Source organism: Melanerpes formicivorus, unplaced genomic scaffold (assembly GCF_026170545.1).
Source record: "Melanerpes formicivorus ecotype bairdi unplaced genomic scaffold, bMelFor1.0.p_v2 SCAF_28, whole genome shotgun sequence".
Taxonomy (NCBI): Eukaryota; Metazoa; Chordata; class Aves; order Piciformes; family Picidae; genus Melanerpes; species Melanerpes formicivorus.
Window position 1 is genome coordinate 1,032,803 of NW_027142380.1, and position 21,297 is coordinate 1,054,099.

General features: G+C 50.8%; 2 protein-coding genes across 6 annotated transcripts in view; both read left to right on the forward strand.

Annotated features, from left to right (window-relative positions):
* The window catches only part of PLXNB1 (plexin B1), an 89,817-nt gene extending 83,904 nt beyond the window's left edge, over positions 1-5,913 (forward strand). For all 4 annotated transcript variants that reach the window (XM_068154136.1, XM_068154138.1, XM_068154139.1 and 1 more), the window contains 4 exons: positions 564-628; positions 722-797; positions 1,135-1,209; positions 1,732-5,913. In XM_068154136.1, coding sequence (XP_068010237.1) covers positions 564-628; positions 722-797; positions 1,135-1,209; positions 1,732-1,836 — 321 coding nt within the window. In that variant the 3' untranslated portion in view covers positions 1,837-5,913. The remainder of the gene's footprint in view (positions 1-563; positions 629-721; positions 798-1,134; positions 1,210-1,731) is intronic.
* A 1,257-nt stretch (positions 5,914-7,170) lies between these two features.
* Positions 7,171-20,959, forward strand: LOC137449053 (SRSF protein kinase 3-like). Of its 2 annotated transcripts, XM_068154141.1 has the most exons (12): positions 7,178-7,657; positions 9,979-10,118; positions 10,286-10,403; positions 10,756-10,843; positions 13,164-13,250; positions 13,503-13,610; positions 15,697-15,859; positions 17,056-17,138; positions 17,564-17,671; positions 18,088-18,157; positions 18,243-18,335; positions 19,534-20,951. In XM_068154141.1, the coding sequence occupies exons 2-12, from the start codon at positions 10,073-10,075 to the stop codon at positions 19,719-19,721; spliced, it is 1,152 nt and encodes a 383-aa protein (XP_068010242.1). In that variant the 5' UTR covers positions 7,178-7,657; positions 9,979-10,072; the 3' UTR covers positions 19,722-20,951. The 2 variants fall into 2 exon arrangements, with proteins under 2 accessions (XP_068010243.1, XP_068010242.1); XM_068154142.1 differs by lacking the exon at positions 18,243-18,335 and having other exon boundaries at positions 7,171-7,657; positions 19,534-20,959.
* Positions 20,960-21,297: the final 338 nt, after the last annotated feature.

Here is a 21,297-nt window from a genome sequence, read left to right on the forward strand (position 1 = left end):
GATGGGGACTCCTGGGAAGAGAAGAGGGAGAGTTTGGTGGTGTTTATAGAAGTTGTTGTTGGGGGATGCTCTTTATTTATAGCTACAGATGCTTAGGGGGCAGATCTCAGCTCTAGGTGGCTGTGGCAGACAGCATAAGTCACAGGATGCATCTTGGGAGATTTCAGGTTGGCCATCAGGAAAACTTTTTACCACCACTATTCACCCTGTACCAAGAGTGGAAGAGTCTTGCAGAGGTCACCAGAGATGGAATGGGTGGACCTCTAGAGGATTTCAGGAATTAGTTATGCAATGCCTTAGACAATGCTATCTCACACTTGCCCAGCTCCAAGTGGAAGGCTAGACTAGGGATCTCAGAAGCCCCTCACCAACACATCTCGAGTTCCTCAGACTGCCTTACTAGATGAGAGCCTGGTATTTGACGTGCCTCTCCATGCAGAGGACAAAAAATCCTGCTGCTGAATGAATGACAGAAAGTAGTGGTGATGGTGTTACCTGCTAAGGTTAGTCCACAGCGTGATGGAGGAGCTCTTTGTAATCAGTTCTGGGTTTGGATTTTCAAGGACTCTCCGATCAATAAGCTGCTCTATGCCCGGGACATTCCTCGCTACAAGCAGATGGTGGAAAGGTAAGCAGTGAGTGTGAGGAGTCACAGTTTAAGCGGTGAGAAGGAGGCTGGGAGGAACAAGACTGAACTAACTGCCTGTGTACCACTGGACAGGTATTATGCAGACATCCGTCAGACCATCTCTGCCAGTGACCAGGAGATGAACTCTGCCCTGGCTGAGCTATCACGGGTAAATACAATCATTTCAGATGTCACCCTTGCCCCTCACCTCTGCATCTAAGAAAAGGTAATGCTGAGTGCGCAGTTCTGAACAAGCCCAGTGGCTGCTCTGCTTTGTGGCACCACTGGGAGAGCCAGGGTCTGCCCGTCCAGCACTGAAAAGTGTAGTCAAGGATTCAGAGCAAGTACATGTGATGTTTTTCCCTTTGCCATGAACTAGTGGCAAATTCCCTTTCCTGTTGCTTTGTGGGGCAGGCACATCTCCTAAAGAGTTGTGAGGGCCCAGAATTTAGAAGATGATTGTTAGATGTCTTATGATTTTGTCTAACTTCTTCTCTCATGTTCAGAATTACTCAGGTGACCTCAATTCCCTGGTGGCTTTACATGAACTGTACAAATACATCAATAAGTACTATGACCAGGTGAGTCTGTGTTGCCAGCAGGTATGAATATTCCTTTCTCCTTTTGCTATCCAGCCAAAAAACCCTCCAAAAATTAATAATTAAGACCAGCTAGACTGTTACAGTGCTGTGTTGTTAAACTGGCATGCCTGACTTCCACATCTTGCCTTTGCTTTATTCTTATCAAAGAGGGAGGGAGGAGGTCACAAAGGAGGACTTATCCCTAACTTGGAGGCTGTTGGAATTTCATGTACACTGTCCAAATACTCTACTCAAAAAAGAGATGCAGTTAGTTCAGATTAGTTTCCTAAAGATAGCACTTTCAGGTGAGAAGTTTAGCTTTCTTTTTGTACTATGAAGATTATGAAGTAGTTAGAATAAACTTAGAATGTTGGGGTTAATTTGAGACAAATTACTACAAAGCCACTCCAGTCCTGAGCACGCTGGATTCCAGTATGGGGCTCTCCACATTGCACAGAGTTGAGCCTGCTGGCAGTGCTGTGTGCTGGAGAAGGGCTGCCAGTGAGCTCTGTCTCGTTGCAGATCATCACCGCCTTGGAAGAAGACCCAACGGCACAGAAGATGCAGCTCGGATATAGACTACAACAGATTGCAGCAGCTGTGGAGAATAAAGTCACAGATTTGTGACAGGCACAGACAGACTGCTCTGCCCTGGCTGAACAGGGACAGTGCTCATCCTAGCTGTACGCAGGGTGTCCTGCTGCCATTGGAACCAGGCTCGCCAAGGAACCCGCGGGTGAAATGAGCAGGGATGGCCAGCGCAGTACCAAGTACAAGCGTCCTTGCATCTCAGAGAATATTTTTTTACAGGCTTTGGGTTTTTTTTTCTTTTTAAAAAGCAAAACAAGAAAAAAAAAAAACAAACCACAAACTTTGGGTTTACTCCAGCAGACTTTTGGGGGGGACCACACAGCTTCTGCCTACAGATATTACATGAATGTGCCAAGTTGCCAGACAACATCGTTGAAGAGCCAGGGGATAACACTGAGCACCATGTCTGTGGAGTCCCTGGTCTTGCATGGATGCCCTTGCCCAGCCCTGGGAGACTCCCCCATTGCAGCCACTCACTTCAGAGAGGATGCAGGAAGCTTTCCCAACACTGGCAGCTGTGCTACCCTCTCTCCCCAGCTATCAAGCACTCCTGCAAATACCCCACTTGAGAAACCTCCTTGCGGCAATCTTCCCACGGGTTCCAGATGTTGGATGGTTGAAGGTCTCTTGCTTCCCAGTATTCTGGTCCCTGACAGTTTGTGCGTGACACCTGCTTGGATGTAAGGTGTTCACCAGCATGTGTGCTTGCCCAGGGCCTCACTGTAAATGGACAGCACCCCCTCACCCTTTCCCTCAGGACAAATTCACCATACAAGAGTTGCTGCCTGGCTTCGCCTCGGTCTCCACTGACCCAGCTCGGGACCCATTTTCCTGGTTCCTCATGGGCAGAGGTTGCCCTCTTTTTGGAAAAGCACAACAAATGCCTTGTGCCACTTCCTCTAGTGTCTAGCTGTTCTGCTGCTCTGAACTGGACTTGTAAATACCCTCAGAAAGTTAATGTATTTAAATGCTAAAGGAGAATGTTTAATTTCTTGGCTTTGAGACAAAGCTTTTCTTGGAGAAGTATCTCTGTGCACTTCTACTGACAAACGTCTGTCAGCACTGGAGCAAAATTTTCTCCACTGCTTTGTCTGCAGGGATAACTCATAGATGTTCCCGTTGTTGTAACAGCAGCTTGCTTCTCCCCGCAGCTCAGGGCAAGGCTTAGCTGTGTGCTCTCCTCTTAGGCTTGCCTTATACCTTACTCACAGCTTCACGCCCCAGACTCTCCTGTTGTGGCACATAGAAGGGTTATTTGGTGAGCCGTGAACTCGAGGAAGCCTCGAAACACGACTGTGGTGTTCTCAAGGAGGGTCAGGTGTCCTGCAAATGGGAATGAACCGTGATGAAGGAGAAGCTGGAGCAGGCACAAGCACAGTTAGGTGCCAGCTGTCACTGGGCAGCTTCTTGCTGCTTCCTCCCTCCATTCCTGGCCTTTGTGGATGGTGCTCTGCCCTTCCTATTTGTAAGGATGTCCTACTTGTTCTCATCCCCTGCTGCTAATTCCACACTGCTGTCCTGCATGCCTGGGACAGGTAGATAGGTCTGACTCCTCTGTCACTTCCATGAGGTGGTGATTGTCCCTGAGGAGGGACTGGAGCTGAAACAGGTCAGGATCATGTCCCTACCTCTCTACTCTGCATAGAGCAGCAATTCCAGGCCTATTGGGGCAGCCCTGTGGCTTTGTGCCAGTGCTGCACAGTTACAAAACTGTTCTCTGAGCAATATAACAGCAAGCTAATGCTGGCATCTCTTCCCACAGAGCCAGCTCTCCCCTGTGACCCTCTCTCAGCAGTATTCCCAAGGTACTCTGTATGCCCCAAGTATGACCAAGGTCCCTGTGCCACCTCCTGCTCCCATACTGCTGTATGGTAGCCAGAAACAGAGGGGGCAGAGTTTACATCTCTTCCCCTGGCTGGGCACCAGTTTGGGTCTTGCTTCTGCCTGCCCACTCATTGCCACAAAACTTATGGGAACTTAGCATCTCTAAAACCCCTGTCTCAACCAAATCAGGTTAAATCAGTCCCAAAACAGCTGAGTGGAGGAAAGGACTGGCAGATAGCAAAAGCAGATGCAATGCACGTTAGTAAAGCCCATTCCCTTAGGAACTGCAGGAGGTAATTTCTTGGTGTGAGGCAGGTATAGGTATAGAGGAAGAGTAACATTGTTGACAGATGGACACTCTGCTCTAGGCAGCAAGGTGTAGTTCATGTCCTCTCCAGCTCGCTGAGTGTCTGGCAGGAGTCACAGACACTCTGCTGGAGTTATGGTTCTGCAGACTGTCAGTGTCTGCCCCTGGGTTTTTGCAGAATTCTCTCTGCACTTTCCCAGAGCTGGGTGGTTTGGGGTTTAATTCTGAATCCACCTCACATCAGCCAAGGTAAGAGGACTTGGTGGCTCTCCTGGAATAGTGACAGGAGTCCAGGTGCCCTTGCCCACGTGGCTGACTTCAGCTACAGGGTAAATGGGCTTCATGTCCTCTTTGCTTCTCAGTAGTGCTCCTGGATATTGGAAATTACCTGCTTTGTCTGAGTGTATCTGTGAAAGTCTGCTTTTATTAGAGCAATAATCAAGACTTAAAACTAGAGCTAAATGTCATTGACTTACTTAACATCATGAGTTTGCCCTTGCACAGCTGGACAGAAGGCATTGCCCAGCACAGGTGCAGTGAGGGTAGAAAGTGACCATCTCCTTCCATCTGTCTCTCTCAGTGTTCTAGATACCAGCATCTTCCTTCCCTGCAGACACGCACTGAAGGCCCCTCGCTGGGATCAACTTTGGGTGTTCAGGCATGGCCCTCTCCTCTCCGTCCATGCCCCTCTCCTGTGGCAAAATCCATTCCTGTGACAGGGTTCTGTTGCATTTAAATTTTGCACAAAAACACATTTTGTTATGAAATTCCCCCTTGCAGGGAAGGCTCCTTTATTTATTTCTCATGATCCTTTGAAGTCTCTTCCAATCTCTGCCTGATCCCATGACCAGCTTGTCAGATGGTCTGGAGATGGACATTCCTTCTGAAGGATGAAGAATCACCTGTTTTCTTGCAAGTAGCAAGTTTTGTGGGCACCAGCTGAGAGTGCCCTGCCACAGCCACTGTTCCCCTTCTGCAAGACACAAGTGCAGCAAGGGGATGGCGCTGCTTTCATCTTATTCTCAGAAAGGTGACCTCCTTCAGTGGCAGGCATTGAGATTTATGTAGTGCTGGGGTCAGAGACAGAAACTTGCTTCCACCCTGGTCTGGTGAGGTGCTGAGAACTGATCAGTATTAGGATAAATATCCATTAGAGTATTTGAATGTCTCTCCTGTTGGCATGACTAGGAGTAGCTGGCACCCAAACCATGTCGATGTGAGAGTGCTTGCTTTTGGTTGTCTGGTGGCAAATTTGGGTTCTACCTGGAAGGTTTTTGGTTTGGGGTTATTTTGGGAGGTGGGTTTTTGTCTGGTTGTTTTTGTGTTGGGTTTTTTGTTGGGTTTTTTTTTTCAGTTGGGTTGTTTGGTTGGTTGGTTTGGTTTGGGTTTTTGTTTGGTTGTTTGATTTTTGTTGTGGTTGGTTGTTTTGAGCAATGATGGCTGGTTGTTTTTTTTTTAACTAGTGAAAACAGAGGGGTTTCAGATGCCTCAGGGGAATGCCATTTTGTTTTCTTCAGGGTGTGCCCCAGCTGCAGCAAGATGCTGCTTTCTTGTTGCCTTTTCTGCCACAATGATACTTTTAGTTTCCGGAGCACCCAGTGCATTTGCTCTCCTAGTCTTTTACTTGGTCCTCAGTCCCGGTGACTCTGCCCCCTCCCAGCCTTGTGACTTGGTGTGTCTCTCTCTGTCTGTTATGGTATGGCCTGACCTGCAGTTTTTTTGCCCTGTCACACCTTTGAGTTCTGCTCAGAGCACCTGAGGTACTGTCTTTCTCAAATTGGAATTAATAATTAATATAAAAAGCTTGAGAAAAAAAATAAAGACTTGTTACATAGTGTAATAACTGTTTGTAGATACTGTTCTGAGATGTAGGAATCTATTGGTGATATAAGAGGTTTTGTCTGTAAATAATCAGTTTAGAGTCCAAATGATTTTAATAAAGAGAATTCTTACACAATAATTCAATAAATTTTAATATACAACCTGCCTGTCATGCTTGCCTTGCACCGTGATGAAACTGCTCAGCATCTATTTGCATCTTTTTCTTCCCAAGTGGAAACTGGGTACTCCTGAGCACCAGGTCCTGTGAGCTGTGCCAGAAGCGTGGCACTTCTGTCCCCTCCATAGTCTGTGAGGCATCAGCTGCCTTTCTTTGAGTTAACCTTGCAGGGGTGGCTCCCACATGGCGGCACTTACGCAGTTCCCAGAGCCAGAGCGAGGACCCTCCCTCTGCAGACAAGGAGCTGGGCTGTGGCTGTGCAGGCTGGCAGCAAAGCATGTGGCATCTTACAGCTCTGGTAGTGTTTTTCCCCACAGTGGGTAAGCAGGGAGGGGGCTGCTTAAGGTACAGTTTACGTTGATCACTGTCATCCACCAGCATGAGGCAGAACAAGTGTCCCTGAATTAGCAAAACAATTTAATTCTCTAATTACACAGCTCCTGCCAGACATAAAGCTGGCTCCTGGCCTATCTATTCTGTCTTTCCCTCCACCCCTCTTCCTTTGCTAGCAGCGTTTTGGATACAGGCTGCTTCTCCCCTCTCCTTATCTATGTTATGTAGCTGCTTCAGTCCCTCCTTTCCATCCCTGTGCCTGCTCGCTGGCCTTTTAGGGGTGATCAATCCTTTATCCCACGGGGGCTGCCCCGGGCACACAGCCTGCTGCAGCCTCTGCCCCCTCCCCTTTTATTTTTAGTGCAGGGAAGGCAGGTGAGAGCAGAGGGGCACAGGCAAGGGGAGCAGCACTTCGGGAGGCCCTGACCCCAGCTTGGCAACCCGGGTCTGCAGCAGAGCTACGGCGAGGCAGTCTTAACCCTTTGCTTCAGGGCTGGGGCTGGGTCTCTGCAGCCTCAGTGAGGAAACCTGAGCTGCAGGAGCCCAGGGCCCCAGCAAGGGGGAGGCTGGGGCATGCCCAGCTCTGGTGCAAGGCTGTGGGGGGCAGCAGTGTGGGGGGAACAAAAGAAAAAGGAGAAAAAGGAGAAAAAGGAAAAGAAAAAAAAAAAAAAAAAAAAAAAAAAAAAAAAAAGAAGAAAAGGGGAGGGGGAAATTAGAAAAAAAAAAAAAAGACAAACCCCAGGTAGTTTTCACTGTGTGTGGCCATTTGTTCCACGCTGTTGTGTGGGTGCTGGGGAGCTCGGGTCCCACCTCGGTGGCTGCCAGGCAAGCAAGACTGTGGGTTTGTGGAGCTTGTCCCCTGTCAGGCAGGGGCTGGGTTAGCTGTGCCAGGCAGGAGAGGGTGCCACAGTACCGAGGCTGAGCCACGAGTCCTGCCGACGTGCTGCTGGGAGCAGTGGGAAGTGCCAGGCAGTCCCACAGCTTCTGGATCTGGGGACAGTGGAACAGAGGGAAAGGATTTCTCTGTTTCCATGTCAGTAGAGCTGTGAATTTCCCTCTATAAATAGTTGTTGTGGAGCTGCAGCAGGCTGACAGACCTTCTGCCAGGGAAGCTGGGGGAGGCAGGGAGAGGCCAGCAGTGAAGTGAATTCATGGCAGCTGTCCTAGGTCTCCTGCTACCCCAAAGCCAAGGCTGTTCCCAGAAGCAGTGCTGTGATCTGATACCCTGCCCTGCTCCTCACCACGTCCATCCAGCGACACAGAAGAGTTTGGTCTGCTCAAGGACACCCATCCCGGGCGGCACAGACTAAAAGGAGAGCAGGACCAGCTGGTATCTCACTTTGGGGAGCTGCTGGATGAGAGAGTGGCGTGCCCTGCCTGCGAGCTGCTGCACGGTAAGTCTGCACAGGGCCCCGGGGCTCGGAGCCCCGTGCTCTTACAGGGCTGGTTTTATGCTGCATGTTGCAACTTGCAGGGATGTTGCACTCAGCAAAGGCTTGTACGTCTGTGTTCATGTAGGAGACAAAGGTGTGTATTGCTCTGGTGAGCTCTGCAACTCGAGAGGTCCAGGCATTATAAGATGCAACTGCTGGTGGTCAGCTCCTTACACCGCTGCAGATCAGGTGGAGTTGTCCACTGTTCCCTGCTCATGGCTCTCGCAAACCTGGCAGGACCAGTATGTTTTTTGAGATTAAGTTCTCTGTCCTGGTCTGTGCTTTCAGTAAGCCAGAAAGTTTTGCACAATGTAGCTTTGAATGACAAGCAAAATAGCTTGATTTTAATGTAAAGATGTCAAGCTATGAAGGCCTTCAAAGTATTGGTTGTCCTTCATCACAAAGCTTAGAAAAATATGGTTTACTCGCTTATACTAAGTTGCATAGCAACACTCCTCATTCTTTGCTGTGGTATCCTTCGAAGTAGGGTGGATGGAGGTGAAGTCTCGCACACCCAAGGGCAGACTTGCCACACCTCCACATCAAGAGCACCAGAGCCCAGTGAGCTGCCCAAAAGCTCCATCAGCCCTAGTGCTAGGATGTGTTTTACACTGTCTTTGGGTCCTACTTTTCTACTGACGTGTCCTGCTACCATAACAATCCACCTAGGCAAGATGCTGTTGAGCTCCCATCTCCACACTCTTGCATTTTCCTTTGGCACAGGAATGGTGAGCGCATAAAAAACATATTTAAGGCTGTGGCCTGGCTCTCAGCTCAGCCCTCACTGCCCTAATGGTGTGTGTGAAGAGGGACTGGGCAGATTCTGATGGTGCAGGAGCTTGTGAAGATACTGATATGCTCAGTCTGTGCACAAATAAGGAACATTCTTAGTTCATCTGTTTCATAGCTAGCACATTAGTAAGGATTTGCTGAAAAGCATCCCAGAGGTTTGTGCCTAAAAGAGACTAATTCAGAACAGTGTAAATAGCACAGTTAGAGGTGTAAAAAAACAAGGTGCAGGAGGAATTTTCATCTCCTCTTGACTGCTGTGTGGCTTGGGTGAACAGAACAATGCCAGCTCTGGCAGTTTAGCTTGTCCCTGAGAGGATTAGAGTCTTGAGCCCTGTGTGACCCTCAATTAGAACCATGCTGAGAGCTTCCTGGGTGCCCAAAGGCAGGTTCTGCCTTTGGCTGCCATGCTGGGAGAGGAGCATCAGCACGTGGAAAGAAATGTTAGTCTTTTGAAGAAGTCACACTTCTCAGCACCTGGAAGACGTTACTGTCCCAGAACACCACCCCTTCAGGTGGCTCCTGCTGCCACCACCACTGCCAGCCCACTATAACTATTTCTGAAAAATCCTCCATGCAGATGAGCTCTTGGATTTAGCAACTGGATTTGAAGGACTTGAAAGTCAATAATTCTACCCCTGCTAATGGTCTACTGGGATTATTATCACCTGTCACAAGCTCTGACAATGTGTGATAGCCTGAAGCTTTGGCCCTACAGCAAGTGCCATTTCTAAATGATGCAAGGCTGGGTTGGGAGCACCCTAGCTACAGTACCTTGTATCTGTATTTCCATTAGCAATACAGGCTCTTGGCTGCTACTCAGGCGACCATTGCTTCAGGGCTGGGGACAGCAGCTGCATCAGCCTGTCTGCACTGCCTTGGTGTTTGTACCTTGGGCTGCCATAGTAACAAACCCCAGGAACAGCCTCCCCTTTGAGCACAGCCTCTTGCTAGGGCATCACGAGACAGTCAGTGATAAACCTGGGCTGCAGCCAGATGGGCAGTGCTGCTGAGTCTAAAATGCAGGCTCTGTTTCCCACCTACCTGGAGCTAAAACCCAGGTGTGTCCCAGGTTCTGCTTCCCACCCATCTGCCAGCAAAAGCCCAGATGTGCCCCCTCTTCAGCCAGGATGGGAATAGGTTCTTTCTCTGGCTGGGGCTGTGGGGGTGGATACCATAGTCCCTGCTAAGCCCCTGAAAATCCACACTGGGCACAGGGAAACCTGAGATTCCCACCTGGCTCTGGCCCTGACCCAGAGCATGCTGCCAGGATTCCAGCCCAGTCCCAGCCAGCCAGCTTTTCTCTTCTGAGCTGTTAAAATGATCCCTGCTTCTACGAGTGCCAAAAGCATTTGTGACAGCCCAGCTCCAGAGGCTGCTGAAGCAGATGGGAAGGGAGGGGGCAAGAGGATAACAGGGTAGAAAAGGGAATCAATGTGTGCAGCATGCAGTGGAGGTACAGCTGCCCTGCAGCTCTCCAACTCTCTTCAAAGGAGTGAAGTGCTGAAGATCACACCACCTGAGCCCCGTGACCCAGTTCTCCACTGCCTCCATCCCCCACGGCAGGGTCTGCTGCGCTGCTGGGTGATGGAGGAGTGGCCGCAGGAGGAGCTGCCAGCATCTCACAGCACAGGTCAGTCCTTGGGCGTGTGGCTCCAGACCGGAGATTGTGCAGGGCTCTTCCCAGGCCAAAGAAGGCCACGGGTACCAGCTAGCCATTCCTCTGGGAGGACAACTGTCCTCAGCTGCTCTGGCAGCCTAAAAGCATTTAGCGAGGTCAGTAATGTTGCTTGGTGACAGTCCCCACAGGAGGCCACCACCCTGTGCGAGAAGGAGAGGTGTTCAACACACGGTACCAGGCTCTGCACAATCTGGGTTGTGGCGCCTTTGCCACCGTCTGGCTGTGCCAGGACATGAGGTGAGGGGCTGACTGGCTTTTGGGGAGGTGGGAATGGGTGCCTGATCTCCTGGACAGGACCATCCCCTCTCACAGAAGCAGCAGAGTACAGGTGCCTGTGCCAGAGCACATCAGCATCCCCAGAGCCAGGACAAACCTGGTAGCAAAATTAGTGGGGTGCAGTCAGCAGAGCTGGTCCTTGGAAACCAAAGAACATAAATGAGGTGGGATCAACCCTTGCTCTGTATTGGCTTTTATTATTTAGACCCTGCAGTGTTCATGCTCTGCCTTTTTCTCTCCTGCCCTTGCTTGTTCCTGGGGCAGCTGGGTCACTCCAGCATATGCTGGCTGGCAGCTATGAATTGTTTTCCAGGAAGAAGAAACACGTAGCTGTGAAGATTCTGAAGAGCAGGGAAGGCTTTGCTGAGGCTGCCCAGGATGAAGTTGCTCTTCTCCGCTGTGTATGTGTGTTCTGTGGGCTTTGCTCCAAGGGGATAACCACTGAGTTCAGGTCTGAGCATCAGTGTCTTCTTCTTCCACATCTTAATCTGAGAAGTTAGTTGATGAACAGGAGAAAAAAACATCAAGTTAGGGAATTCATAGTACTCAGCCTGGCTCAGCACTGGCCTCTGGAACAGGAACCTTCTCCTTTCCCGTGTCATACTGGGGGTGTCACAGGTCCCTCATACGTGCTGGTGGTGTCCCCTTTGCCCTGTCAGCCTATTTCTTTCAGCTGAGACCAAAATCCTGTAAGTAGGAGGAGCCTGCAGAAAGAGAAGACAAAACCAACAGAAAAAGAAGAGGTAATGTTGTTCTCAGGTGGGAGATGGGAGTGTGTTCACTGGGAGAGCATATTCCTAGCTCAGAGGGCATTGCTGATACTGAAATAAAAGGAAATATTGGAGGAGGAAAACAAACAAACAAACAAAACCCCAACCACAACCAACAACAAAAAGGTAGGATGTAGCAAAAATGTAATAAACCTCTGAAGACAGAAAGTTTCCTCCTGCCTTTGCTAATGGATGTGGTAATGATGTGCCCATACCTGGATCTCAGCTAGTTACCTTTGAAAGTGGCTTGACCTGATACCTCTAGAAGGCTTGCAGTTACAGTTTTTTGAGTTTGCCTAAACATGAAGTTCCATCAGCTTTAGATGAGTAAAAGCCATTCAGTTTTGCATTTCAAAGTACTCTGAGGCCTTTCTCCAACATGTTTGAGAAAGGTTTAGTTCACATCTGTAAGCCCTATCTAAAGGGACATGAGCCAGACTGGGTGATGCAAGAGGAAGTACCAAGTGGCACTAATTTAGTGTAATCAGAGGGCTGATTTTCCACACATCAGCACAACCCTGTGTAGGGACCGAGCCTTTCCCATGATTTATTACCAATTCTCTCTGAAGGACACGCCTTCCCAGTCAGCAGAACACAGCTGGTTCCCAGGGCTGTTCCCACAGGCACAGGGTGGTCAGTGCCTGCAGAGCTGCCAGGAGAGGATCTGGTCTCCCCTGCTTCCACAGCTGCTCTCCTCTGTCGTGCCAGCACAAACCTCCTGGTGCTGGTGCAGGCGGATCTGGCATCTGTACTGCATGCCAAAATCCTGCCAGCTATGGCTGTGGGGAGAAAGAACAAAAAGTACAAATAGCTGCAGCAGGATCTGTGCACTGCGAGAATTAACTCTGGGAACACTTTGCCACACAGGTACTGGAGTAAGAGCTGGGAGATCTGTCACACCTGTGCTTGGGCTGACCAGGGGTTAACACAGCCCAGCACCCTGGGCCAGCAGCAGATATCCAGACAGGTCTAAAGAGAAGCTAAGTACAAAGTGCTGCTCCCAGTGAATGTTCCCCTGGCCTACAGCACTTTCCAGATGAAGATTTCTTGGGCCAAGAGTGATGCCCAAGAATGGGCAGTAATTCTTAGTGGACTTCAAGAGACTTGCCCTGTGTTTCTGTGAACCCAGACAGGCTTCAGCACCCACAGCCCCCTGTGACCAAAATTGCCACCAATTACATGTGATGCATGATGAACATTATCCTCTGCTTTGATTTTGAACCTCCCAAGTGCTAGCTTTGATGGCCCCTGTTTCTTGCATGAAAGATCTGTTCACTCCCTCTGCCACCACTCAGTATCTTGCAGATCTCTGCACTACTTGCCCATAGCCAATCCTTTTTCAGCCCAAAGCAGCCTACTTTGCTGAGTTCCTTCAAACATGGAAGCTGCTCTCTACCCCAATAGGATAGAGAGCCTTTGAGAGGCCAAGGGCACCCACAGGTACTCTGTCTCTTTGCAACTCCTTGTGAGAAATTGCTGAACAAAAGGTGTGGCTTTTAAAAGGCAACGTCCCAGCCTGCTACTCTCAGCCAGGGTGGGGCAGGGCCATCCTTGCTCTAATGAAAAGCAGCAGAGCCTGCAGAAGGGCAAAGGAAAAGTGTTCCTGCTGGGAGCAGGGAGCTGTGGTCTTGAGGGAATCCACTTCTAGCACAAGGAGGAAAATTTTCTGGGTCTGGGTGGGATAGAATAAGAAGTATGCTAGACACTGTTAACAGGATCAGGTTGAGTTATTTGGACACTGTGAGGGTCCTACCTCAGCAAGAGTTAGATAACGTACAGACTCTGCTTGTGCACTTGGAGCATGGTTTTGCTGATGCTGCATTCATGGCATTTGTCATGAAGTACCAATACCTGGAAGAGAAAGTCTGTAGAATGGGATAAACCAGGAGCATGATGTCCTTGTGCACAAGCATGTCTCTAACTGCAGCTTTCTTGGAATCTTCCCCCTCAGGTGAGCAATATGAAGAAGAAGGACCGGTCAGGAGAAAATATTGTCTCTCTGTTAGATGACTTCAGAATGATTGGAGAGAGTGGTTTCCATATCCTTCTGCTGAGGGTGCTGCACCTCTGGGTCAACAAAGCCCAGGCTTGCCTTGGAGAGTTGGAGGGTGGTGTAAAACTGAGCTCTGTGCTCCAGTGAGAAGGATGAGCAGGACAAAAGCTGGCTTGGGGTATGTGGAGGTGGCTGGAAACGAGAGGGTGTTATAAAGAGGTATTTGGCTGCTCTGGTGAAGGGTAAAAGCTGGCAGTAGCATCTTCTTTCTGTTGGTGAATCCCTGACTCTTTCCCACATGCCTGCTTGGTATTTGAAGTGCTGGGCCCTTCCCTGCAATGTCTAATGAGTAACTACAGAGCCCAGGGACTGCCTTTGCCATCTGTGAAAAAGTTTTTACAGCAGGTGAGAACTTAGCTGGAGCTGGGTGAGGGCACCAGGGGACTGCTGCCTGAGGGGCATGCCAGAGTCTTCATCCTGGGGTCATGTGCCATGAGCTTCATGACTGGGGCAATCCAGAGTGAGTGCTCAAGGTGTGCATTTTTAAAAGGAATACAGCTACTTTTTTGGGGTGTAAGGAGAGAAAATGTTAATTGAAATGCAAAGTGGGAAGACATCACATTTCCATGAATACAGGGGCACTGCATGTTACTGCCCAAGCCTGCAGCCTCCTTGGGTTTGGTAAGGAGTCAGAGCCACCAGCAGCCCACAGCTCTGTACTGGGGACTCAGGGGCAGCACTTGTTTTCCCACCATCTCAGTAATCATGCAATTCTCCAGAGGGTCTGCTGTTCACAGGAGTAGCAAGGGAAAAACCAGCCTGCTTCTTGTGGGTATGCTGCATGCCTCTCAGTCCTCCTGCTGCCCTGAGGAGTCCCCTCTGGCAGCAAAGCCAGACTGCTGGCATTTGCTTCAGCATCCAGCCTCTGGCAGGTCTGGCAGCTGTCTGCAAGGTACCACCAAAGGCTGCTTGAGGTGCCCCTCAGTAGTGATGTCTTTCCAGGGCTTTTCTAAATTGCTTGGTTCAGTTAGTGGTCCTCCATCCATGCTGAGGTTTTCCTGCTCAGAGCCAACTCTTTCTTCATCCCCTGTAAGGATGGGGAGTGCTGATCAAACATGGTGAAAATGGGGTTTCTTATGCATCAGTTGGGAATGGCTGAGGAATGGGAAGCCTGAGTAAGGCCTCAGACATTTTGCCTCTCATGCTGAGATTTATCAGAAGTCTGCACACTTGCCAAGATGAAGATTTGTTATGCTGTTTCTGTGCCCTTCTAGGGACACTAAGAAAGAAAACCACTTTCTCCTTTCTCCTATTTTCTGGAATAGTCTCTTCTTCCTTGGAACAGCCTCTTCTTCCTCCAAAGAAGCTCTACTGTCACCTGAATAAGTTACCCAAAAATGTGGTGGCATTATTCTCTGTGCCCCATTTCACACCCAAGCTTTTTGCTTGATTAATTTCCTTATCTGCTTTAATTGTAGAATCTCAGACTCATTTTCCCCCCTCCAGCCCAGCACAGGGGTAGTATTTACTTCTGATTCATTCCAGTTTAGCTGTTTAAATATTTCCCCATGTTTCACAGTTACCATTTAAGGCTGGTATTTCCCTGGGGCTGGTGTTCATCCCAGAATAGAATTTGATAATACAGAGAATATTTGCCAGCCCTTTATGACTGACCAGAGTGTTTAAAAAACAAATGTAACTCTCCCAGCAGAGGTTTTTGCTGTTATTGATTTCAGATAGCGTCTGTTTCACTCTGGCAGGCATTGTTTATCTCTCCCCTGTGACAGGCCAGACTCTCCCCACTCCATCATAAGCTGCTGTTTCCCTACATGGCCTTCCTGCACTGCCTTTAAGTTCTCTCTACACACACTCATTCACTCACTGTCTCTCCCTCCTCCTGCCTGGGTTACACGGCACCTCCTCATCTTTCTGTGTGCCTCCCAAGGCTGTGTCACCAGCTGTGCAACCGACCCCCAGCTTCCGTCTGAATGAGCAGCAGCAGGAAGGCATGCAGACAGGAGTGCTTTTGCAGGAGGAAGGTTCAGCTTTGTGATCACAATGCCTCCTCATAGCTCCATGCCCTTTCTGTGTGCCTGAGCTTACCCATCTAGGCTGATACATGTGGATTTTCACACTGCCTCTGCTGCACGTCACCCCCACCTCCCAGAAGCAGCCCCTTGCCTACTAGGAAGGTGGGGCTGTGGTTCCCACTCCTCCTGCCACATTGTGCAATGAAACCCCTTGTGCCTTCTCCCACAAGGCCACCTCAGCCAGCACCACGATTTTGCTGGCTGCACTTTCAGCAGAGTGCAAGGCCCTCACTACACAGGAACAATTCATTGCAGATGATTAGCACCAGGGCATACTCCCTTCAAAGTCAGAATGTCCACCCCTTGCATGCCTGCTGTGCCCGACTACTGACAGCAGCTGGGGCAGGGGCAGCAGTGAGGACCCTGGCATTGCTGATGTGATGTGCTGCCCACTTGCCCAGGTGCTGGCAGGCCTGCACTTCCTGCACAGGTGCTGCCACATCATCCACACGGACATCAAACCTGAGAACATCTTGCTCTACAGCCGTGACAAAAGCCTCCAAAAGCTGCAGCCCATTACGCTTGACTGTGGCCAGAGAACAGATCTGAGGCCAAAAGGACCAGGTGAGCACTCCAGAGGGTGTTTAATATGAAAACAAGTGTGTATTTATTGCCAGGAGGGAAACAGGCAGCAGGTAGTGATATCTTAGCAAAGATTCCCATCTCCTGCAAGGCCCAGTACAAAACAGTACAGCCAGATTATGCTTTTGAGAGATCTCTACTATCTCAGCTTAATACAATCATCAGGTTGAGGGGCTACAGGTTACCCCAGGCACATACAGAAATGTGGCCTTGCAGGACGGTTTGTGTGAAGGACAACTACAGATCAGAGGCAGCCGTTAACAGCCACACCACACCCTGAGAGCTTGCTCTTAAAGCTTTAGGTACAGGAAAGCTCCCTTGTGGTGGTCTCAACCATTGAAAGGTTTACATGCAAAAGGGTTTGCTCAGAAAGCTGCAAACCACTTCTGCTTTTTATTTCCTATATTTCTGAGGTTTGTGGGTGATTTGTATTACTGCTAATCTTCAAGGCATTTTGAGACACAATTTATTTGCAGAGAATAGTGTGAATATCGAATAAGAAGCAGGGCTGGAGAGTTTCTCTAGGGAAGCAGTTCTTTTCCTAGCAATGAGACCCTTTATGTTATCCTTGCATGATGTTCTCCCATGAGCACTGCTCCCACAGGGATGCTGTTTTGTCTCTCAAACTCTGGGGCAATCAGGGAATGGTAAATTAGTGACTGAGTCTTTTTGCTTGGAGCACAAAGGCACAATATTAGGCACAGTCTGACAGCTCACTGCAAAGCAATGAAGTAGAAATTACTCTTTTTGAGGTCATATGAAAATGCAACCCTTTATGGTGCTTGCCAAGCAGGCTGTGCCCAAGGTGCACAGCAGCCAGGCCTGCTGAAGGCTAAGAAGGTATGGTAGATATTTTGTGCTTGAATAGTAGGTAGGATCTGTTCTCTTGAGCCCACAGTACTTTTAACTGCGGTGCTAGAGGAACCTGGCAGCAGGACAGGAGTACATGGTCACACCACTCTAGTCCAAGATGTCTGTCTTCCTGAACATCCTCTTAGGTGTTGACTGGATACCAGCTTCTTGTGTTTCCTCAAAAAAATATAGAGGTGGCATTTTATTGATGATAAAAGAAATACTGGGATTTATTGGGCTAAAAAACATTAAAGGTAGGCATCTATGCTTTCTCTGGGGTAGTGGTGCTTGTTGGTTTGGGAAGACCTGATTTCTCATCCTTTTAGGTGATCTTGGCAGTCAGTTGGAAGAAGGTGATTTGATGAACATAGAAGTGAAAATTGCAGATCTGGGCAGCGCATGCTGGACAGTGAGTCTGCTCCCAATCTCAGTCCCATGATGATGCAGGGATGCTGTGTGCTTCTTTCCACCCTGCCACGCCCCTCCCCTGTGTCTGTCCTTTTATAGCTGTTTCAGTGTGCTGTACAGCTCTTTCAGTGTCCCAGGACGGCAATCCTGGAAACTGTGAATTTTGGATGTTTCTTCAGCTTGCACTTAGTCCCTACAGTTAGAAATTCAAGACCATGTCCAGTGTGAAATGTTGGGGAGAGATGGTCATGCTGGTGTCAGTGAGGCTGAGAACACGGCAGCCAAACCCTGTGCACTGTTTAGTGCATGTATTTTGTCCTGCCCCACAGTGTCCTCCTCACCCTGCAGGAAGCTTGTGATCACAAGCCTTGCTGTTACTCATTTATGGAAGCTAGCCAGAAGGAGCTTAGCTTGTTTCTGTTTCAGTACAAACCTTTTTCCAAGAAGATCCAGACCCAGCCATACCGCGCCCTGGAAGTGCTGCTTGGATTAGACTATGGCACTCCTGCGGACATCTGGAGCACAGGCTGCCTGGTAGGACTGGGAAGTGACTGGAACTAACAGGCCAGGGGTAGCATGGCCTCAGTACTCACCTATACATGCTGCATGTGAAGAAAACTTCCTTGCTGAGGAAGAAAATGGGGCTGTCTGCACTCACTCTGGAGTGCAAGTATGCTGCTGATAGAATTCACTCTTCATTAGTTTACACTATAAAGCAAGTCACACTCCAAGTATGATAACACAGACTGGACTGAGTCAGGCACATACTACTTTCCACCCTGATGGAGCTGAAGGTGCTGCTTCACCACGGTACAGATCAAAACAGAGTAAATATTTCCATATTTTAGGATCAGTTCTGTGTGATAGTGAGGGAAATTGGTACTGTCAGAGGTAAGGGGAATAAAACCTCCAAGTCAGACACTGAATTAACAATGCTTCTTCATTTCTAGGCATTTGAAATGGCAACTGGGGAGCGCCTGTTTGATCCTCAACCTGGAAAGTATTTCTCCAGAGATGATGGTAAGACTTCATCAGTTTTAGTTATTTCACTGACAGAAGTGTCACAATCTTTGCATCTAGATGTGCTTTCTCTCCCTCTCTCTAGACCATGTTGCTCGAATTATTGAACTCCTGGGGAGAATTCCTCCCCAAATTGCTTTCTTCTGGAACAAGTCAACAAACTTTTTCAGCAGGCCAGGTAGGAACTAAGCATAAGGAACTTTAAACCGCTGTGGATCTCTGACACACTCCTACTCAGCTCACGCTGAAACCTCCCCCAAAGTTAGGTTACACAACAGAAGCTACAAGCAGGGACAAAAGACAGGCACTAACACTCCCTGCCCTGCCTACCTTTGCAATCCAAGAGCATTCCAGGGATGAATGCAAAATCCTGAAAAAATGGTCATAGCAAAAACCCAACAGGGAAAATACTCCCATTCTTTCTCCTTTGGGAGAATGGAAATGCAGGTAGGAAACAGCTGCATGCCATGAAAACTAAAGCATATATAACTAGCTGGATTTCACCCATTCACTGCCAGCGAACAATGATGATCAGGAATGGGCCACTTGTATCCTTCCAATGCGATTGCTGCATTTAGTTTTCTAACCCAAGTGCAAAATCTCTTCTGTTCTTTTCCCCAGATTCCTTTCCCTTCAATTCGTTAGGCTGGAAATTCATCTTTTGACTGCAAGGCAGCACACTTCCACCCCCCTGCAACTTACCCTAGCACCTTCTTCCCCTGCTTTCCCACTCACTAGCCACACAGCCTCAGCCTACCCACAATCCAGTGGTACTAGCCCCATGCCGCAGTTCAGCAAGCACCTCCCTGCACTTTCACATCCTGTGCTCGCACTTGCTCCTTCTATGGTGCTCAAAGGGAATGAATCAAAACTAGTTCTTGCTCTATATTCATTCTGTGAGAACCAAACTGGCATGACCTGAATCACTACACGTACCCCATGTACTCCTGGGAACAAGGATAGCTTCTCAGTCAGTAGCAACACTCTTCTGGGCCCCGACAGAGATTGAAGGCACAAAACATATGAAGCATTCATGTCCTGTGAGCGCTGGCACTGAAATAGCCTGGCGCATTGTGGATTGCATGTGGAGAGGCAGAAGGAACAAGTGGCAAGGGCTCTGGCATGTTTGTTCTGCGAACACTTAATTCACTCTCAGCATGTGCTCATCTAAGTACACATGAATAGGGACACTCTAAACAGGGGCTTAGAAAGATCGTTTCTGAGAAATGCCTGAAAACAAACCTGCAAGGGGGAGCACAGGTAAACTATTCAAAGGTGACAACAGCGATCCTTCAGGTTTTGCATTGTCGTGAGAGCTGCAGCCTCTGGGACCTGCAAGCGTAATTAATGCACTACGCTTACGCTGTCTTTGCCAGGCGCTCTCCTGCGGATCTCCAGGCTCTCCCCTCGCAACCTCCACAGCATCCTGGCCGACAGACACGGCTGGACAAAGCACTCGGTTACTCCCTTCACCAGCTTCCTCCTCCCCGCGCTGCAGTACGCGCCCGAGCGCCGCGCCACCGCCGCCCAGTGCCTGCAGCACGCCTGGCTCAGCACCCCGTAACCGGCCCCTCGCGAGAACCACCGCCGGAGCCGCCCCTTCCCCTTCAGCCCAGCGGGCTGCGCCGCAAAAGCCGGGACCGCCCTCCCGCTGGAGTGTCGGGGCCCAGGGCTGGCTGCCGTGGCTGGGGGCGGCGGGTGCCGCGCACAAGATGGCGGTGGCACCAGGTCACCCCTCGGGCACTGGCGGCTCCTCGTCTCCCACGGCGCTGCCTGGCGCCCGGCGGCCCGCCCTACAACCCGTCACAGCCTCTTCCGAGCGACCTCGGCAGCGAGACCGTGGCCGCCGCCGTTCCCTCTGCGCAGCCTCCGGCTTAGCCCCGCAGTTCCTCCCGTACTCGGGCTCCATTCGGCTTTCTTAAGCGTCCGTTTATCATGTACTCCGCCCGCGGCGCGAACTGGAAGCGGTAATTAGCGTCCGGTGGTCTCGAAGCCTGTTTAATCATCGGGCAAGGTCAAGCGGAGTTTTTTTGCGCCCGCCCGCGATGGCTCTTTCTCCGGGACCGCAGTTCCCTGGCAGCGGGAGGGGCGGCAGTCCGGCCAAGCAGGAGGGGACGACCGGTAGCTCCGCTGCAACATCCCCTGAAGCAGCGACGGGCCCGCTCCCCCTCCTCTCCATAGCGACGCGGTACACAGCCACCAATACAGGGACAATCCTCCCCGAGTAGGGTACGGGCCCTCACCCAGTGCCGCAGGGTCCCTCCCGCCCAGCTCAGTAGGGCTCTGCCTCCCGCGCCCCTTCTTCCTGCCGGGAGGCCGCTCCTCCGCCTCACGCAGCCGACTCCACCGTCAGCGCCCAGCGCCCTTTGTCTGGGACTCCGGGGACGGAGAACCAGCCAGCGCCGGTCTCCAGCGGTGCACCAGCACCACCTCCCTCCGCTGCCCCCAGTCTGTGAAGGGGTCCGGAAGGCGGAACTCCCGGCGCGTCCTGCCCCGCTCCCGCTTCAGGAGCGAGGGAAGCCACCAGAGCGGAGCAGATCAGCGAGGCCTGAGAGGGAGGCGGCAGCAGCGGGGGGCTGGGGCACAGAGCTGCCCTCCCGGCCCCTCTGATGAGACCCCGACCTCGCAGCAACCCCCCTCCTCCCCCGCGGCGCGGACGTGCCGATCTGCAGGCCCCACACCTGCCTCGCGGCGCATGCGCGCCCCTCTCTCCCACTCCCCTTTCTCTAGTCTGCACATGCGCGGCGCAGCGGTGGCTGCCGCCCAGGAATCCCGGGCGCCCGCGCCGCCCCTTCTTTCTGCCACGTGTCCCGACGCGGGAGTTACCCCGCGGAGAGCGGCGCCTCGGCGGGGGCGGTGACGGGCCCCGCCGGCCCCGCCCCATGGCACGTAGCGCGGCCCGGCCGGCAGGCACTGTCGCAGCCCGCTCAGCTGCACCTCGTCGACGCTGGCGGCTGCCTCCCCCGCCGACTGGCAGCTCCGCATTCCAATGGGAAGCCAAGACCGTGGTGCGAGCGGCAGGGCGGATGAGCAGCTCCCAATGAGACGGGAGCGCGGGCGGGACCGAGCGGCGAGACCACCAATGGCAAGAGCTGAAGGGCGGGGCGTTCACGGCTGCGGGAGGTCTGATGGGGCGGGGC

Coding starts and splice junctions, on each gene's coding strand:
- LOC137449053 (XM_068154141.1), top strand. CDS start 10,073: ATGGAGGAGTGGCCGCAGGAGGAGCTGCCAGCATCTCACAGCACAG. Junction 13,611..15,696: donor TGAAAAAGTTTTTACAGCAG/GTGAGAACTTAG, acceptor CCACTTGCCCAG/GTGCTGGCAGGCCTGCACTT. Junction 17,672..18,087: donor TCTGGAGCACAGGCTGCCTG/GTAGGACTGGGA, acceptor CTTCATTTCTAG/GCATTTGAAATGGCAACTGG.